The 20,135-nt window shown below is 40.9% G+C and overlaps 3 protein-coding genes across 3 annotated transcripts in view; 1 reads left to right on the forward strand and 2 right to left on the reverse strand.

The window, feature by feature from the left end:
* Positions 1–9,768, reverse strand: part of LOC143330658 (obg-like ATPase 1) — a 46,448-nt gene extending 36,680 nt beyond the window's left edge. Inside the window, exons 1-3 of the mRNA XM_076747374.1 lie at positions 9,692–9,768; positions 6,376–6,464; positions 558–701 (exon numbers count right to left, since the gene is read on the reverse strand). The gene's annotated coding sequence lies outside the window, so the exon portion shown is untranslated. The remainder of the gene's footprint in view (positions 1–557; positions 702–6,375; positions 6,465–9,691) is intronic.
* Positions 9,769–9,955: 187 nt separating this feature from the next.
* Positions 9,956–12,547, forward strand: sp9 (sp9 transcription factor). The gene is made up of 2 exons (XM_076747373.1): positions 9,956–10,142; positions 10,697–12,547. Exons 1-2 carry the CDS (start codon positions 10,122–10,124, stop codon positions 11,993–11,995), a joined length of 1,320 nt encoding a protein of 439 aa, XP_076603488.1. The 5' UTR covers positions 9,956–10,121; the 3' UTR covers positions 11,996–12,547.
* Positions 12,548–14,262: 1,715 nt separating this feature from the next.
* On the reverse strand, positions 14,263–19,720 carry cirsr (corepressor of RBPJ and splicing regulator). The gene is made up of 10 exons (XM_076747656.1): positions 19,558–19,720; positions 18,361–18,455; positions 18,097–18,170; positions 17,945–17,958; positions 17,784–17,836; positions 17,633–17,681; positions 17,120–17,240; positions 16,174–16,280; positions 15,791–15,876; positions 14,263–15,466 (listed from the first exon to the last, which is right to left on the reverse strand). Exons 1-10 carry the CDS (start codon positions 19,627–19,629, stop codon positions 14,746–14,748), a joined length of 1,392 nt encoding a protein of 463 aa, XP_076603771.1. The 5' UTR covers positions 19,630–19,720; the 3' UTR covers positions 14,263–14,745.
* Between the last annotated feature and the right edge of the window lie 415 nt (positions 19,721–20,135).

Here is a 20,135-nt window from a genome sequence, read left to right on the forward strand (position 1 = left end):
TAGGGTGGACCTGTAGGTATTGTAGAGCTGTAAAATTGCATTATTCTTCATTTTTATGTGTAGTGGTATATCTATTTATTTATAGCCGTGGAATGTGTTTTACGTGTGTTACAGTATAGGACATATAGAGCGAAAGCAGCACAGAACTGAGTGCGAGCGTGATCATGAGATTCATACGGCTCTTTGAAAAGCAGGAGCTCAGTTCTTGTGACTAAATTTCTTGCGCTGAAATGTTCTGTGCTGTCCAACATATCAATTCTTGTCATTCAAAAAAGGATAGGTTGCTAGTAATTTGTCAGTATAGCAGAGCAAATCTGAATCCAACCTGCTTTAACAGCCTCTATAAATGCGTATGATAACCAGGTGTTGGAGGTTCAGATGCTTCAGCTTTTTCCTTAACAGAAAACCTTGGAGTAGAGCAGCAATCATACATCATACAGACCTGGTAGCTACATGTCAACAACATTGTTATATGTTTTCTCATACCAATAGCAAGAAGACCGTCAGAGACTACAGATCTGAAGTGTGAATAATAGGTGAACGATGAGACCCCATACCTGGCAGGTTTGTGGAATTGGCAGAGGAAATCATAGCGTTCATCTGGAATGGGCACTCTGCTTTCATTTGGGTCAATGGTGCAGAAGGGGAAATTTTCAGCTGCAGCCTGACTCTTTGTCAGCACGTTGAAAAAGGTTGACTTCCTGAAAATAAAAACAGCAGTGAGGCCAATCCATCTAAAAGTGCTGGTGTGCAGAGCCCAATGGTTTCGATAGTATGATCCTGAAACACTTCAGTAAATTATGCAAGATTGGCTTTTTTTTCTGCACACGAAGGAAAAGGGTTATTCTAATAGATTGAATATTTGAGCACTTGAATCAAAAATACTACACCCAATTACAAGGTCAGATAATCCCATAATGGATCAATTGTACATGGAATCGAGGGGCAAATTACATTTTCTGATAGATCTCAGCTGTTGAACGGGATCAGCCAAACGCTGCCCCATGTTGTGATCAGTGAGAGATTTATTTTCTATGGCACAAGCAGCTCAAGTGTACTTCAAAATCTACAGACAATGGCAAGTGTCTAAGAGTAATAATGGCACGGCAGTTAACTATAATCCAGGACTTTCCATCTTTATCCCCTCACTCGGTGCTTCACATTGAAATGATTGTTTGCTAAGTCCTATAGGCATGAAATTGCCCAAGATTGCTAAAGGGCAGGCATTAATTCCTTATATAAAGCTAGATTGTTTGTCTAATGTACTTGACGGCTTTCTTTGGGTCACCTTGGAGGAAAAAGGAAAGACAGTCTGCAGCAACACTACGTCCATCATCAGGTGTAAAAATCTTCTGAATAATATAAACAATTACACACAAATCATGTGTAATTAGAGTGTAATATGTTGGTCAGTAATGAGAAAAGTGATGTTTTCTGAGAAATCTGCAGCCAGATTTTAGAATGTTTTTCCACCAGTGAGTAGTGGAAACTCCTGATGGGGAAGCCATACTGACATATACACAGCTAAGCAAACTCAAGTGAATCTTGAGTTCAGATTCATTTATCAATTCACAAATCTAGTTTTTCAATGAAAAACCCAGGAGATCACTGTCTATTGTTGCCCGATCATCATGTCAAAAGGAAGACTTCGTGGGCTTCAAAATACAAGTGAGAAGGATCTTTTTGATTGGTGCGTGTTGCTCCCCATCATCCCATATGACCTGGGGGAAACTGCAGTGTGTCTTGGCCAAAAAACAAACAAGTAGCAATGACTTTCTAACATTTGTAATTATAGGATTGATGGAATATGAAGTGGAGCAATTAGTTACTCTTAATTAATGTCGGTTTTTCACCATATAAAAATTAATCAACTCTGCAGTTATAGATGATAGTCAGTAATAATTCTACCAGGGTAGGAGGTCGAGAGAGCATTTTCCTTTGGTAAATTAAGTGCTAAATACAAAGTTAAAGTGGAAGAGGAAGAAGAGAAGTGCACACACAATATATCAAAATCACCCCCTAATCACACATTTTCCTGCATGGATTCATTTCTTCACAGGGGTCAGAGTGCAGGGTTGGCTTCAGTCAGCTTACATGACTCTTGTTATGGTTGATGTTTGCATTATTACAGCTGTTCATATCAGAGGAGTCTAGATTCTTTGCTTTAGTGGTCGAATGGTTTGCTAATCTTAATCATCCTGGTTATCCTAATTCAGTTTCGTAATGACACTGTTAGATTGTATCTCACTGTCTACACACTGAATGAATGAAAAGTAAAATATATATTTATATAATGTGTCCAAATATGGGCATATTAACTTATTGAACATATTAAATTGGGCTTTTGGGACCTTCAAGTTAATAGAGATTCACAAGTTACAGGAAGTAATTATCCGGAGATTAATTGTTCACACTGGCTTCTTACTTTACATCTGCTGCGCACACAGAGACATGATGAGGGACTTTCACAAGGCAGACTGAGGCTAAAGGCAGGTGCCTATTAAACTCACTTCAGTCTAGGAGACCTGGAGGACGGTTTAAGAATGACTTGAGGCACTTAGACCATATATTGTCGTTACTGTACCGTACAACCCAATAAGGGGTTAAATGAACGAGATGAAACTTTTTTGTGCCTTTGAAGGGGGAGCAGGGCAGTAAACAGAACATGTGCTGTGGTGTAAGCGCAGAAATAGCTGCAAGGTTGGATCTAAATCACATTCTCAAGTTTCCCATGTGTGTGAAGAACAGCCAGCTATGCCCAACTAACAGCAGGCTGGCATCTGAGCATGGTTCATTCATGAAGGAACCATAGGAGGGTTGACAAGTTGCACTTTGACATAAATGCGGTATGGCAGGCCGCAACCTCAGTGAGTTCAACTTCTTACAGCAGGAAGAAATTGTGGTTTTCACTGGGGTTAGAAATGAAAACATTGGTCACTCGAGGGTTGGATCTTTGTGCAATAAGCTACCAAATCTAGCAAAACACAGAAGAACCACAACACGTGAAGAACTTTTTCAGGACACTGAATCTATGCACAGTGTTTATCCCTCACTATCAATATCCAGTATTTAAACATGTAATTAAATGAGTCGTGTAAAAATACCCCCAGCATGTGTACAATTAAACTGAAACAGTATGTGTGGCTTCAGCAGATGGATGATGACTCAACATCATGAGCCTTTACAAAACCTTCCAGGCTACTTGAAAACAATAGTTGGTGAAAATGAGTCAAAAATGTTTTAAGGAGCCTCAAAAAGGTGAGAAGCTGTCAGCTGAGCGGAAGATAAGCCATCACTGTGGTTCAAAGGGGGCCATGGGAAAGTCACACAGGGTCTGCTCCGTGATTACGTTCTGTCTGATGTCGCTGAAGGTCTTGGCCAGATGCTGACATGGTGGATTTGTCTGACCAGGTTGTCTGACAGTGTCTCAGCCCCCTAACATGCACTGCAGCCATTCAGCACATTCAAGTTGTCCACCTCACTAATAAAAATCGCTCAGACTGGGTGGCCGTTTGACTCTCCATTTGTCATAAAACAGGTTCGTATTTCAGAAAAATGTTCATATTGCAAGGTTAAAAATTTTGCGCATGATTCTTCTTGAAGGGGAAAAGTAAAATCAGAGTCCTTCCTTCAATTAAATGTGTCAGAAAACTAAAGACATGATAATCGGCTGTAGAAAGACAAGTCCTGTACGAACCACCATCAGAGATGATGGCATTGAGTTGGTGGATAGCTCTGAATACACGGGTATTGTTCTTGATAACACTGTGTTTTGAATCAAATGCTGCCTCCGAAAAAACGTCTTTTGTGCTCTTTTAATGTCTCCTCTGAGATGATGACTCTCTTATAGAAGTTTCACTGAATTGGTTTTAATGTTCTCATTGTTGCTTGTTATGAGAATTTGACTTTGGCCAACAACAACAAGCTCGACAGCCTCGTCAAAGTGGCTAATAGGATTTCAGGGAGGAAACCCAGCTTACAGACCTTTATAACATGCATGTTTGTATGAGGGAAACTCCAGGCTCCCCTAGTGTTTGAAAGTGGTATTCACTGAATCGTTTTCTGTTTTCATCAGATACCAACAGGCAGCTACCAACACGCAGGATACACCGTGCTTGTTTCTAAATTTCCGAGGAGATATGAATACAGACAGAAATTCTAAGTTTATTTGATTGGTATCATGTTATTTTAAGTTTTAACAAAACAGAGACGGTGATAACATCTTTTCTCTTTGTTGATTTCCAAATGAACGAGTTGACTGATCCAGTCATCTTGACTTTATGCAGTAAATCCAGCTTTTGTTTTCCTTGGAAGACTTTTTTTTTCCCAGGATGCCAAAGGTATGACCCACCCTACTCTGCCTCTGATTTGTTGACCTTGATATTCTAACCATGACCCTTACCAGTCTCCTCACGCCTAAACCTAAGCCAACGAGTCAGAGGAGGGCAGGTCATGACTTCGCCATGCTGGGGAAAAAAAGTTCCCAGGAGGTGACACCCAGTGAAGGCTTATAGGAAACAGGCCTAGGTGTCATTATTCTATAGCTGTTACATTATGCAACCAACAAAAACCCGTCTCTTGTTAGTTTGAGGTACTGTCTCTTTAATTTCACTGTTAAATGCTCATTGTGAACTTCATTCACTTGCATTTATCCTCAAACACACCCGAACCACTAACATTATGCACCCTCCTTCACCCTCCTATAGCAGCACCATTTGATATGTAGAGGTAAGAGACAAGTTCGGGGACACCGTTTAACATCCTGCATCTTAAAAAAATGATTAAGAAAAAATGAGTACACATACAAAGATCTCTCTGGGTTTTGGCCTGCATTCCTTCAGCTCACTGTGCAAGAGTTTTAGGTTAGCTACAAAAGGTTACATCATAATTACAAGAGACCAAAGCATTTCTTGCCCATTAGAAATATTCTTGTTTAAAAGGATGAGATGAGCTCAATGAAAAAGAATACATAACGACACGACGGAGTATTTTTATGATGCCGAACCTTTCTTCAGTGCCATTCAGTTCTATGTGGGTATCTTTCTGTATTTTACTATCTGATTAATCTGAAAATGTTGAAAGGCTGCTTGGCTTGCAAATAATCTCCTACATAATTTTTTTCATTAAAGCGCTACAGGCACTGATTTTTACCTGCGAGATGTTTCAAACAACTATGGGCAGCTGGCCATGATGAATTCCTACACGTGAAGCGATAGCATCTGAGTGCAAAGCACAACGTGCAAGTGAATTTCACACAGTTTCCTCAAAGTCCTGCATCCTGAATTTTCACCCACGCTTCAGAAAACATGCAGGTTAGTTGAACTGGAGGCTCTGAACTGGCCGAGATATGAATCTGTGAGTGTGTGTGTGTGATTGTCTGCAGTGTGTGTGTTTTCCCTGTTGTTGACTGGAGAGCTGTCTGGGGTGTTCCCTGACATGTCATGGTGACTGATAAGTAGGTATTTGTTAATGCTTTTCATTCATGTAACGTTCTTCTCTGCATTCAGAGCAGTGCGGTAGGTTCATTTTTGCTTGCTGTCATACACATCTGTTCAAATGTCGACGTGTCATGGCACAATCTCATCAATACGACGTCACATGGAATTATGAACTATCTTCTCTAACTGAAGACACGCTGCTGTAATAGTAAAACTCACTTTCATAAATTGAAGGATACATTATACTTGATACATACTCGTTCTATATATTCCAAAATGATCAGGACTTTAACTGTTTTATTAAAACTCTGTCTTTCGATGTGCTAAAACTCTCTGAAGCCATACGTCTACCCCCAATCATAACACATACCTGCTGTAACACCACAGAAAATAAATCATGTTTGAAAGGTTTGAGCAGCTCACACCCTTTTATTGAGACAGAGAGAGAGTTAAGATGTGGGGGTGGGACGCCCTTGTGGGGCGTTGAGCCTTGGCTAGTGGGGGCACACGTGGTTCCAGACACTTAACACCCTAAGGAACACTCCTCAGGTTGTTAAGGAACGCTCAAATATTTTCCACGAGCACTCAAGAGCAGATTTTTTTTTTCTTATTTTGGGGCTTTTGGGCTAAAATCACACTCACCATGCTACATTTTATTTGTTTCAATATAAAGTGTGGCATGCACAAGGTGCGAAAACTCATTTTGGAGGAACTCGAACAACTTCAGACAAAAATGCAGCTAAAGTGTGAAGTTGTCTGTATATGTACAACGTTTCTTTAAATGTAATGTCTGCTCTTTGGTCATGCATTCTGTACTCGGCTTATATGCATTCATGGAAGGCAGACATAGTTAACGTGTGGACAGCGCACATGGCGGTGCCTGCAGAGTGAATGGTGAGAAGGCGACACTCTTAATGTAAAGAAAAACCCTACTTACCCAACATTGGGCAGGCCAACAACTCCTATTTTCAATGAGGTGCCAAACCTTCCAATCAGTGGTGGCGGCTTTGGTGCATCTCCCTTTCCCTAAAGACAATGTGGAAATGCCTGTAGTCAGAACAAGCACCTGTCATTACATAATCTCCAACATGCCAATTATTGAATGTGGAGCTCTTCCTTATGAAGTGCACCTTCTTTGGAGCCATTTCCCACGCTGAAGTTTTTGCTGACTTCCACAACAGCTCACAAAGTCAGAGAAAAAAACACGTTCATTGACAGAAAATGGGCTAAGTCCTGAAATGAAACCAGTCGACTGCACTTCGACTGGCTCGCTCCCTGCGCTCAAAATAGAACCTGCAGCCTCTGGAAATGAAAGTTGACACTGCAAGCTGGCAAGCTGACCTGTACTTCCAAATTTAGCTGTCAATAGTATCGATGTAGGTTGATGAGCTGCTGTAAGATCAATCTTACATGGATTTGTTAGTTGAAAAGTGTGAATTGAAAGTGTAGTTAATCTTTATCAGAGCCTTGACTGTGTTGTCAGCAGCTGCCTGCTTTCTATTAACATTTAAATCCTCTGTCCTGACAGTCGCCTAACTGAAGACATCCACGAGTTGCGTCTCCATACTGACAGGTCCAAGCAATTTGGCCATTTCCCCTTGTTTTATAGCTTATCGACTTCCTACAGCAATAAATCCTCATTGTCAAGCAGTTTATTTCACAGTGCACTTAAATGTATATCAATTCTATTTCCTCGCTGTGGTCTGTATTTACCTGCCACTAAAATAAACAATGACCTGGCAACCTTAAAGTGCAAGCAATAAAACGAGCCAACGGGAGACAGCAGATGAGAGACAGACATTGTTATTTGAAGCTAATAAAATGAAGAATGAATACTTTTTTTTTATCATCATATTTGCAGTTTTACAAGGGAACAGGAAAAAATGTTACAGCCCAAAAATATCTGTAAGAAAAGGAAGACATTGTAAGTAAAAGCATCTTGAGAAAATCTTCATACTTCTGCCCACTTTTTCTATTTAATGAGCATCCTCTGGTCGACTATGATACAAGTGTAATCATCAGGCAACAATGTGCAGCTTCAGCACCACAGAAATAAAGTACAGCATCCTTGCACTCAGTTTCCTCCGACCCCCTTTGAGAGAAACAGGTGTAGCCACATGAGCACGCGAAATTACAACAATTAGTTAAATGTCCTCAAATAAACTTCCCTCAGCAGAAATACAAATTAAAGCGCACAGGGGCACAACCAAAAACCATTGCCCAGTCCAGCAGCCTGTCTGGTTTAACATGCAGAAAATGAGGCTCTAATAATCCGGATTTGAGGCAAGTGAGGCTGGCTTTGTAGAAAGAATTTAAATGAATAGGTCTGAATTAATCATTTATCTTTTGTTGATGGATGCACCCCCACTTAGACTCATCACAATAGACGCAGAGCGTTTTGTTCGACCAAATAAATCATTCCCATTGTTTAAGGTACATTGATCAATCTAATGGCTTGTAATAGGCTCCTAATTGCCACAGAGAAGTGCACCCGAATAGAGTCCAGAATTACAGATTCAGCTCGAAATTCTCACTTGAATGACAAGGCAAGATCATGTTCTCCCCTTCTGTCCCAAGCAAACATCATCTGAGAAATCACTTATTTTATTATTATTGGGACAAATAAATGTCCCTCCATGTAAATGTAAGGCAGGGCATATAAAAAGACAAGCACATTTATTAATGCATGGAGATTCTGTGATTCTGATGTAGATTTCTTTGTTAGGACTTAGAGGCATCGTTATTCCAATGTGAACGGCCACACTGCTCCTTATTAAGATAAAATACGACGCAAATAATCATGTACACAAGAGTATTAACATTTGAACAAACGGACAGACGACTGTGATATCTGACCATTATTAAGGGCGACTGAAACCGATAATTATTTTTTATTTTTATTTTTTAAAAAGTGACCTTAATTAAAGGCTGTCTATTGTCTGATTTTTTTTTTTTTTTTTATTACGAAAGTATAATGAAAAGAAATGTCCTCACAGTGCGTTGATTTCCATGTAACGCTCGAATTAATTTGCCTTACTATAGCGACAATCAACTTTGTTTATGTAGAACAGAAATTTAATACCGTTAACAGCACTCTGCCAAATTGTCATGATTGCAAAAATGATTCCATTTTCTTGGCAGCGTTCAGCATTTGATGAGACTGATTTTTATTCACCCTTCCAAAGGTGGGGTTTTACAGCAAAAAGAGTATTTGAACAAATTGCGCCTGTGTTGACTGGCAGCATTCATACTCTATAATGGAGCATTATTTGTCCATTTTGAATACTGTAATGCACATCTTTCGGTCAAGCCTTTCTCTGGAAAATTGCTTTAACTTTTAAAGGGATGATGATTCACGTCAGAGCAGGTCAATTTTACATTATGCCATTATCCCTGGGCGTTTTAACAAGCTATGGACTGTGCCGGCTTATTGGATTGTGATATTAGAAGAAAAAAAATAAGAGTCGCGAGTTTAAGAAAATTGTTGAAATGCGACGTCTTCTTAATTGTCCACGATTTAATCAAATAATTAGATTGGCATTACATTTTATTCCTCAGCTACAAGACAGGCACCGTGGCCCCTGTTGAATCGGTTTAATGGAGATGACTGGCGGCCTTGCAGCAGGTACCATCCCGCGGATGCTGAAACTTTTTTCTCCGCCTAGAAAACACTTGTCTTTTAAAACACATCTACTCCACGCGCTGATAAAGCAAGCTGTCATTTTTAATTAACCCCTCACCTGCGCTCCCCCTAATAAGTAAGGGAGGGGGGAGTGCGTGCGACGCGGCCGCGCGCGAACACGAGCACACGCACGGGCGCAGACGCGCGTAGATTTTGGGCTGGAAGTAAACAAACTGTAGGTTAGTTGATTGATTACGAATCCTGGTCTGTTTTTCTTCGTGTATTCTGAGACAAGTGGCTTCGTAAGTGAGCTCGGTGCTGTTTCTGGACTCCACCGAACTTCATCCACCTGTGATTTTCCAATATGAACGGCAGCACTTCTGGAGTTCAGGACGCAGCGTTTATAACAAGAGTTGTCTCGTGACACACAGCGGCATGCTACACACTTCTGATAAAGCCATCAGCGGCAGCAGCGGCTCGCACGCCGCTCAGGACACTATGTGCTTAAATAGCAACTATTTCTCAATGACGTGTTGCGCATGATCTGGATATTGGAATATCAGAAGGGAAACCTGGAACCACACAGTGTAACCACAATCCACAAACGCTTTAAAATGACTGAAAAGCTTACCTCTCGGAGAACTGACGTGTGGACTCAATTCTGCAATGAAAGGAGACATTGAGCCTTCGTGTGAGAATACATAAAAATAACTGTATGCATTCAAAAAAAAAAAAAAAAAAAAAAAAATCGTGTCTTGTATGACAGTCTGAGCGGAGGCTGCACAACAGATGATTGACGGCGGGGTTTTTGGTGTTTCTGTCTGCGGTCGGGTCTCTCATTGGCTGACTTCATCCCCAGCCATGAATGCAGCTATCAGATTGGCTGCGCGTCCTCGCCAGCTGTACTTCAAAGAACACGCTCTCTACAACTAGGTAGTGTTGGGAGCTGCGAGCCAAGAAAGAAACCGTGTGACCTGAGTCAAACACGGTGAGCCTGAGTCAAATTGGAGCCGTACAGCATAGAAATCGCGAACACTCTCCTCACAGCACAGACCCTGGATATGGCTACGTCTATACTTGGGGTGAGTCCGGCTTTGTATTTATGCGCAAAAGTTGTGCGTAAAGTTGTTGTAGCCTACGTTCCTCTGCAACAAAAAGTGTTCCCTGCCCGCATTAACATGCTTGCTTTCAAGTTTACAGTTCTAGTTAATACGGTGTTATTTACCATTAATTAACTTGTTTTTGCTGATATTTGTTGTTAAAAATAAGCAATTAAATGCCGATAGACCAAAACTGATCAAACTTTGAACTTGAGTATTTTCTGCTGGCTGTAAATCCTTCTCAGATATCTGACGCAGTAAATATTCTGAGGAAATTTCGAAAAAAAATAATCCTGATTACTTGTACGTTGTTTTATTAATGTCATACGCCTGTTAAAGGGCGTTCCTCCCCTCTCTCCAAAAACGTTAATCTCAGCTCAAATTATCGTTTAATAAATAATGGTTGTTATGATTTACTTGTTGAATTCCTGTTTTGTTGTGAATCTGCTCCCATGTCATGCGAGTCAAAAGAAAATCTTTCAGTAAAATGTGCTGCTACCTGTTTTAAGTCCAACTTCTGCGTGTGTGTTTTTCAGGAAGAGCCACGGTTTGGAACTACACCTCTAGCTATGCTGGCTGCAACTTGCAACAAAATTGGTAACACCAGTCCTCTTACAACTTTGCCTGACTCCAGCGCTTTCTCAAAGGGTGGATTTCATCCGTGGAAAAGATCCTCCTCCAGCTGCAACTTGGGATCCAGTCTGCCCGGTTTCACAGTAGCAACAAGCCGCGCATCGACAGGACTAACACCGACCAGTGGCACAGGCAACAGCGCCTTTTGCTTAGCCTCCACCTCGCCGACCTCGTCTGCGTTTTCCACAGAGTACAGCGGTCTGTTTTCCAACTCTGCAAGCGTCACATCCCAAGAGTCAGGACAGTCGGCGTTTATCTCCAAAGTCCACACATCCGCAGAGACTCTTTACCCGCGGGTGGGGATGGCGCACCCGTACGAATCGTGGTACAAGTCCGGTTTCCACTCGACCATCTCTGGCGATGTTGCCAACGGTGCGTCCTCGTGGTGGGACGTTCACACTAATCCCGGGTCGTGGCTCGATGTCCAGAACCCTGCGAGCACCCTCCAGACCTCACTGCACTCCGGGACGCCTCAAGCCATCCACTCCCAGCTGAGTGGCTACAACCCGGATTTCTCCTCGCTGACCCACTCGGCGTTTAGCTCCACTGGAATCAGCCCGTCCGCGTCTCATCTACTGTCCACCAGCCAGCACCTGTTATCACAGGACGGTTTCAAAACAGTCATCCCCACTTACACAGACGCTTCTGCCGCCAACGCCATGATTTCTGGGGGCAGTTCAGGAATAAGTAGCTCGTCGAGGTCGTCCAGGCGGTACTCCGGCAGAGCAACATGTGACTGTCCGAACTGCCAGGAGGCTGAGCGGCTGGGACCCGCCGGGGCCAGCCTGCGGAGAAAGGGACTCCACAGCTGCCACATTCCCGGCTGCGGTAAAGTGTATGGAAAGACGTCTCACCTCAAAGCGCATTTGAGATGGCACACCGGCGAGCGGCCTTTTGTCTGCAACTGGCTTTTCTGTGGCAAAAGGTTCACTCGGTCCGATGAGCTCCAGAGACACCTGCGCACCCACACCGGCGAGAAAAGGTTTGCTTGCCCGGTGTGTAACAAGCGGTTTATGCGCAGTGACCATTTGAGCAAGCACATCAAAACGCACACGGCCGGTGGCGGAGGCAAAAAGGGGAGCGACAGTGACACCGACACCAGCAACCTGGAAACCCCGAGGTCCGAGTCCCCAGAACTTATTTTGGATGGGGTAAATCCCAGAATCGCTGTTAAGGATCCGTCTCCTCACGACGAGCCCTAATGAGACGTCACCCCAAAAGCAAACCACACTCAAAACTGCACAGCAATGAAAACGGGTCTTATTTGACAGACAGTACAGGAGAAAATATTCCAAGAAGCGATTGCAAAAGTCTAAAAAAAAAAAATAAATATATTCTCCGCAGGCGTAGCGAGTATTTCATTCGTAAATCCATCCAAAAGAAAACAGAGCGACTTACTGTAGGCCTTTGGGAATTTTTAGGGGCAACTTGAAAAAGAAATGGATGTTTGCTAAAGGTGCGCGAAACCTGTTGAACTTTGGTTGGACAATGTGAGTTCCATCTTGTATATTGACGACTAAAACTATGTGTTATTTTCATGTAAATGTTAGGCTATGATTGTTTTATTCGTGTTGGTATCCTGGAAATCAGGGAGTTTACTTTTCGACGCACTTTGTGGATATGTATGTACACAGCTTTTTCAACTTTGGTTAACCATTTTATTTCTTTGCTAAAAAAAATTATCTATATATAAATGTTTACCTGTATAAAGTCACACGTATAAGACTTTCATTTTATCGTAATTAAAACATCTTAAAAAAGGCTGGAATTGTGTGCTGTAGATTTTATATATATATACATTTTATTTTTGTTTAATTATTTGAGTTAGGTTTTAATTTTGAAAAATAGTTTTATTTAATTTGGAAATTTATTTTAAAGCGTGAGTGCTGTTAATAGGCTATTCTTCTTAAAATCACCTATATTACCTCCACTTTCACTATTTCCCCTATGGAATAAATCAATGTTTAATGCCCCGGAAAAAAACATTTCATGCCCAAATGAAAATCTTGTTAAACGGTATTAATTATGACTTGGAGCACATCGTAGCCCCATGTGTCTTGTATTTGCGATTAGGGATTCGTGTCTTATCAAATATCTAATTAATCTCTGAGACATCTTTTGTTCAGTTTCACTTTATCGGGGGGTTTCCAAGGGGGTTGGACGACAAAGGTCCCTGAATATTTATTCTAATTGTCCAAATTAACTGCTTTCATTTGCATACCAATCCATGGAGCGAGAATAAGGATACGGCTTCTTTCTCTTTGCCAGAAAGCGCAGAGATGTTATGGGAACAGTTTTTTAAACTTTAGAAAAGGGAAGGGGCAAAGAGTCACATGCAAATGCTGAATTTGAAATGCTCTTTGCTCAGCGCAGTCAAACGGTGTCTGCATGTTATTTGAATATCAGTGGGCCCGTATTGAAAGGGTTCAAGGATGCTCTCTGACTTCTTTGTGCTTACCCAGTGCAGCGTCCGACTCTCAAAAGAAAAAGCCGGGGAATAATTACAGCGTGAGTCCACGACTGGGAATACGTCAGGGAAAAGCATCTCATCCAGACACCCCCCCCATTTTTTTTTTTTTTTTTTTTTTTTTTGAAGAGGATGTTAAATTGACCAGAAGGCAATAGAGGGAAATTATTTTCATTTCCTTTTGTGCAACAGCGGCTTAAAGGAAACGGCCAGATAGTGAAAACTACCAAATTAGATCTCCAATTTGAATTTCATCTAAATATAAAACGTAAAAGGGAAAAAAAAAAAATGTTGAAATTTCAGCTCGTGAACGCCACATTTAGCAATTGAAGCAAATGTGTTTTTGAGATAAAAACTGAAGAGATATATATTTTTAAAATTTGGATTTAAAAAAATGTTGTTCGAGTCTACATTTTATAGACTGAAAGCATCAAATAAAATGTGTCATTTTCGGCCTAAAAATGAATAACAGGAAGTAAGATTTGTCCAATTTAGATGGATTCACACAGAATAATGGCTTAAATTCTACACAGCTGTCACAAATCAAAATATAGAATTTGCAATAATAATAATTTAAAAAAATTAAATATATAGAGCAGCTACATCTGTATTCGGCCCCAGTTGCTTTTGTTCCGCTGCTGCATGCACGCGCTGGATATTTGGACACAAATCAGATCTGTTTTGTTTGAATTTGACGCCCGTAAAAACCCAGCAGGGCGGACACTGTCAGGACATTCAGGGAAACCGGCCTGGAAACTTGAGAAACGTTACGTTAAAGCAAACACAAAACGAGGAAGAAGAAGAAGAAAAAAAAAAAAAAAGATTGGCATGTGCAAAAGTGGAATAATTTGGCATCAGGTGCCTCGAGCTTAAAGACAATTTAGCACTCAGTGGGAATACACTAACAGGAATCAATCAGCAGACACATCCACATGTCCATTTTCATCAGACTCCTAACGCTGACATTCATTCCATCCATCCTAAAAATAAAGGCATTCATTTGAGACGATTAAAAATTTAATCGGAAAATAAAAGTCCTGATTCTTTCAGGAATCAACAGCCGTTTAAGCGTCACAGCGCACAATGTCGACGTTTCCAAAAAAAAAAAAAAGACAATAATGAAAGCGAAATAAAAACATGCAGCAACAGGAAGCGTCTTTCTTGTGGCCAACTGACCACTAAAATGAGTCCAACATTTTCCCATCAGTGGATCACAGCTGCAGATTGCCTCTAATCGTAATCAATTAATTTAGTCCCTTTCATACAGTACAAGACAACACAGGCGCGCAATGAGCTGCATCCCCATATTTTCTGTCCACTGCTTCCCTCTACTGGAGGAAAAGGAGACCCACACATCAGATCTGCTGTCTTAAACAGAGGGACACTGATAATCAAGAAGATGACAGTTACTGAAAAGGAAAAAAAAAAAATCATTCAAAACATTTTCATGTTTTGTCCAATATTATAAGAGGGGCATAGAAAGAGTCAGTGCTTTCTTTTTCCTCGCTCTTGGCTCCTCTCTCTTCGCTCCCTGCTCCTGCTTCTTCCCCTGCCCTCTCTTTCCTTCCTCCTTTCCCTGCTTCTGCTCCTCCCATCTGCTGTTCTCCCTCTCCTTCCATCTGTGCCACTTCTGTTCCTCTCACCATCTCCGCTGTGACGCCTGTCTTTACCTCCGTCCTCCCTGCCTTTCTCGCGGCTTCCACTTCTGTCCAAGCCAGACTTGGAGCTGCGAGGCCTCTGCCTGTCCCTGCTGTTGTGCCTCTTTCTCTCTTGACCTCCCTCCAGCTTGATCTTGTCCTCCGGGCTGCGATGCCGACTCCTGCTCCTTCCCCTCTCTGTCCCCTTTTGCCTGTAATCTCTGGACTCCTCTTCAGGCCGCTTCTGTCTGGTGCGAGGACTCGGTGACCTGCTCCTATGAGAGGAGGCCTTTTTCTGACTCTTGACTCGCCGCTCGCTCTTAGAGCTGTTATCCCGACAGGAATCTTTTTTCTTGTTCTTCTTTCTCTTTTGGCTCTTGAACTTGCCATGGCTGTCTGAATCTGAGCCACTGTCACTGCTACTACTGCTGCTGCTGCTGCTGCTATTGGAGGAGTCACTCGAGCTGTCGCTACTTTCATGCTTCTTCTTGTGTTTTCTTTTGCTTTTTTTCTTCTGTTTCTTGCTCTTCTTTTTCTTGGCCTTCTGCTTTTCCAGGCGATCGAGTTTTCTGTAAGCGAGGAACACAGACATTTAATTTACACTCTACAACGAGGCTCTGGCATACCAAAGTTTATGAATGACAGCAAAGTTGAAGGAAAGTGTTGAAGGTAAACGTGAAACACTTCATCAAAATGGAAAACAATGCGACAATCCGATTAAAAAAAAAGCCTGAATCAAAATTAATTTAAAAGGAAACATCAATAATTCATCAGATTATTTACCGACGCTTCCCCTCAGTTTACTCTATCATAAAAATATTCATTGTCAAAAATAATTTCAACCCTTGAAGCTTTCATACATTAAGATTTGTAAATTATGCCACTTTTTTTACCTGAGGAGCTTCTGCTTTTCCTTGGTGGATAATGACTTCAGAAATTCCACCTCGGGATCATCCTCCTCATCACTGGCAACATATTCCTGTAAAAGTACACAGCACACACTGAAATCTGCATTGAAACATGCACATAAACACAACTCTCAACGGCAAACTTGAGCAAATCTATATTTGAGCACATCAGCAAAAAAACACCTTTAAACAATGACAATCCTGTTTTTTTTTTTTCAAAATCAGATCTGCTCAATAAGTCACCACTTTGCGGTATTTATGTAGAGGAAATACCAAAGGTATAGTTAGTCTTTTCTCTCTGGAGGTGTGTGTGTTCGTATATATATTGTCCTATGTGTGCAGAGATGGAAGTGCGAACAGACAATTACCTGCGATGGATCACAAACAGTAGCATTCCTACCAAGGACACATTTTTTCAAGGCAAACCCACTGTTTCGCATCTCCGCCATTAACTCCGAGGGGTGCATCGACGGACCTGTTAGCACAAATCACAGCCTCAGAGTCCCATTGATGTCAAACCATTGCCAACCACTATCTCCACAGTGGGAATTTCAGGGGCGGCTTTGTTAACAGAATGGGACATCAAATCAACTCACTCCACTTCCGGCTGAGCAAATCATACAATATCATTCTCTGCCAAAGCAGCAGTTAGGGGAATCAGAATACACAATAATTACATTTTTTCTCCCGGCACAGGAGGGGGACCATTACAGCACTCCACCATCAACACCACCATGCACTGACTGGACTCTCCCAGGGTAAACATTATTACTTTACAACTCAACTCGCTGATTGCAGAACTCAGAATCAGCTCAAGCCTGGGAGCTCCAGCTGAAACCGAGAGAGGGGATACAGTAGGTGTACCTGCTGCAAAGTGTGTGACACTTAACCCACTGTGGCCCACCAGCCACAAATGTCAAGCAGCACAGATATTCTGGCTCCCCGTTTTCCTACCATGTACGATTAGGTCAGTTTTTCCATTACAAACTCAGAATAAGCATATGTTTTTATATATGTTTAACACAGCGTACCTACGTCTTTAGTAGCTGTATCATTTATTAAGAAAGTGATTCAAATTTTTAAATAATAATGTTAATATGCTGCTTGTCTGCAGATGCTTATTTCAATTAATTAATTATTCATGTTCAATTCAAAAACATCAAAATAAAATCTGCATATAAAATCATCGTGGTCTGTTTACATTCAGCGCATGACATTAACATTTAATCGCACTGATGAAACTGCCACACAGAAAACTGTAGGGGAAGACGTTAAAGCGGATGTTGTAATTATCGTATGGACTCTCGACTCTACCTGCTGCCTCCTCCGAGGCCACGGAGCTGGCATTGATACCCGACAGCCCATAGAGCGGACACTCTCTGTCTGTGTTCACATGGCCCCATTTGTGACATTTGATGCATCTCACGTTGCGCACCTGGGAAGTTAACAACAGACATTACTTTGAATTATGTATGCATAATAATTTAAACCAAACCACTCCACGTATCGTTAAATAATGGCATCACCCGAGTATAAGGCAGAACACATTCCATTAACGTGCCTGACTCTGGATTTATTTTTGAAAGCTTGTTATGTATCATTAATTTATGTGGTATTTTATAATACAGTGGTTTTCAGTCTTTCTTAGCTTGTGACCCCTAAAAAAAAAGCCACTGTCTATATGAAACCCCTCGGTTTGAGTGGGGACGTGTTGCAAGCACTGCACACAAAGCATGAATTTTCCTTTCACAAAAAAAAAAGAGAAAATCTGAGAAAAATCAAATAATTTTTCAGATATGTGCCAAATGAATTAAAATCATCACACACCTGGATACCAAACGGCTGATCTCTTATATTCATGTCATCCTTTGCATACCTACATGAGAAAATTAAGGATTTAAAAATAATGCAAAAGAAAGCCAACATGCCAAGAAAATTTGATTGTGTTTAACAAAAAACAAAACAAAACAAAACTTACTTTTCTCGAGGAGCCACCTTCTGCCACTCAAATTTGTACTCTTCTTCTCCGTCCTGACAAACAGACACATTTCCTGTATGAATTTTAACATGTAAACCCTAACTGTCCTCAATGCACACTCAGTGTGGAATCATACAGGTTTGATATTTTCTCCACTTTACCTCTTTCTTTTCCTCTTCAGGGCAGAAGACAATTATGAAGAAGAAAAAAACAAATAAACAAGTATTAAAACATTAACATATTTACCAAAAGCCTGGTGTTTGAGGTCTGTAAAAATATGGAGTCAGCGTGGATCACAGCTGTAATGATTTACCTTTGGATGCTCCAGGTGGAGCCTCGTACATAAAATTGAGGCCATTTTTGACACGATCATCCCCCATCAACAACCTGGAAGTGAGAAAACAATATGATGAACCTGAACAAAACGTTTCTGTAAAAATGTATCAGGTGGGTGGAGGTCTCAGAAAATGGTCACTGGACTCTGATGAAAATCTGAAAATAATTCAGTAGTTGAAACAAATCAATCAGTTATTCAGATGGTATTCAGTCTGCGGCAGTGCTCTGTCATTTATCGAACCTGTTGTTGTAAGTTTCCTGCTCTTTCAGATAGGCCTGCATAAGTTCTTCTTGCTTGGTCTTCTCGAAGGTCAGTTTCTGTTCTGCTATCCATACCTGTAAGATCAAGAGAAAAGGATGACTACAGCACACGCTCAAAACTATCTTTTAGCTCAGCTTGCTTGCAAGTTATTTGGCTACAAGTGAGTTCACCTCCTGTGTAGCCTTACATCGATTACTGACCTGTACCCTTCAAACAATACCAGAGCAAATATGACTTGCTGAATAATCAAATAGTCGATCAGTTGATTTACTGATGATGGATTAGCAACAATTTAGATAATTATTCAATGGATTATTTAGATAATTTTTCACCAAAAACGCCAAACATGAATTAGTTTCAGTTTCTCAGTTTTTGAGATTGTTGTTCTTATTTGACTTTGCATTAAGAAGAGTAATTTTATAGTAGAGTGAAGAGTAATTAATAATTATAATCACTGTCAAATGCAGCCATGAAGCACATTAATGAGTAAAGCATGCAAACATGCATTTCATCTCTTTTTAAGATTTTTAAGACAAACATGTTCAACCAGAGGTGGATGGGAGCTAGTCCCTTGGTAGCGCACAATTACACAGTTAAAACGTACATACACTGAGGAGGAGAAACGACACCGACACTACATTAAATCAACAATTGGCAAATGCTAACAACAATGTTTATTACCATCAAAACTTAACTAGGGGGTGTGATTTCCTACTGTTGTTAAGTGTTTGACCGCAGCACTGCATTTGACCATGGAGATTTCAATCAGACAAATTGTGACTGAAAACTCCGCAGTATTACTCAGAATATGAAGGTTGGCTCTTCATAGAAAGACCACGAGAGCGAAGAAAGCTGAAGCAAACAATGCTGAAGTTAAAACTACGTTAAGTTGTTACATTAATTAAGATCAACTGGACCACTAGCTTTATTTAACGCCAAACTCCATTAATTAACAAGCAACTTAACGGCACAAACAATCAATGTGATTTAAATGTTTTATCTACACTCATGATTCATACAGAATAAACCGTCTACTCTAAGCTCAATCTTTTCTGTTAGGTAAGTAACGTTAATCGTCAAAGTGGATCACGGGAGCTCTTGCTAAGTGACATTAGCTAGCTGGGCTAGCAAAACGTATTAAACGCAGCTCGCTGGCTAACTACAGCTAGCACTCACCTTTTTTATATTTGACTTAGACGCAGGATGAAAATCCTTCTTGCACATGAAATTAGCGAATGATTTCCCCATGGCTGACAACCTATTACACCAACCGAGCTGACAACGTAACGTGAACTTTTAGCTAAAGGGGTCGCTACCGTAGCTTCCTATCACATGTAAACAACTGCTTCTTCTTCTTTTATTATTTAATGGCGGCTGGAAAACTGCTTTTAGGCGCATTATCGCCACCTTCTGGACTGGACTATGGATCAGGACTATTACATTAAATTCTCCTATTAATTCACGCGTTCTCTAAAGAATCTTATTTCTTTCTTTCTAACAGTTTAACCCCAGCTTTACCTTGCTATACTTTATGACCATGTTTATTTCTTAGTTTCCTGTTGCTCTTTTTGCATATTTATCTGTCAGCTCATTTCCATCCAGTAAACGAACGCATGAAGAAAGTTTCATGTTGGTGTTGAAGGGGTTTCTGATGAGCTACAGAAGTTAAGAGTTAAACTAAATAAATGCGTTAAATAGATCCTTATGCCAAAACCGCCATGTCACATCAATGTGCATAGACTAAAATATAGTTA

Source organism: Chaetodon auriga, chromosome 13, assembly GCF_051107435.1.
Source record: "Chaetodon auriga isolate fChaAug3 chromosome 13, fChaAug3.hap1, whole genome shotgun sequence".
In the NCBI taxonomy this organism is placed as follows: domain Eukaryota; kingdom Metazoa; phylum Chordata; class Actinopteri; order Chaetodontiformes; family Chaetodontidae; genus Chaetodon; species Chaetodon auriga.

Bases quoted from the DNA above. Each gene is read 5' to 3' on its own strand.
- sp9 (XM_076747373.1), top strand. From the start codon at position 10,122: ATGGCTACGTCTATACTTGGG. The intron at 10,143-10,696 runs GTGAGTCCGGCT...TGTGTTTTTCAG, and splicing joins TGGCTACGTCTATACTTGGG to GAAGAGCCACGGTTTGGAAC.
- cirsr (XM_076747656.1), bottom strand. From the start codon at position 19,629: ATGGGGAAATCATTCGCTAATTTCATGTGCAAGAAGGATTTTCATCCT. The intron at 18,456-19,557 runs GTGAGTGCTAGC...TTGATCTTACAG, and splicing joins CTAAGTCAAATATAAAAAAG to GTATGGATAGCAGAACAGAA. The intron at 16,281-17,119 runs GTAGAGTCGAGA...TTGTGCTAACAG, and splicing joins GGCCTCGGAGGAGGCAGCAG to GTCCGTCGATGCACCCCTCG.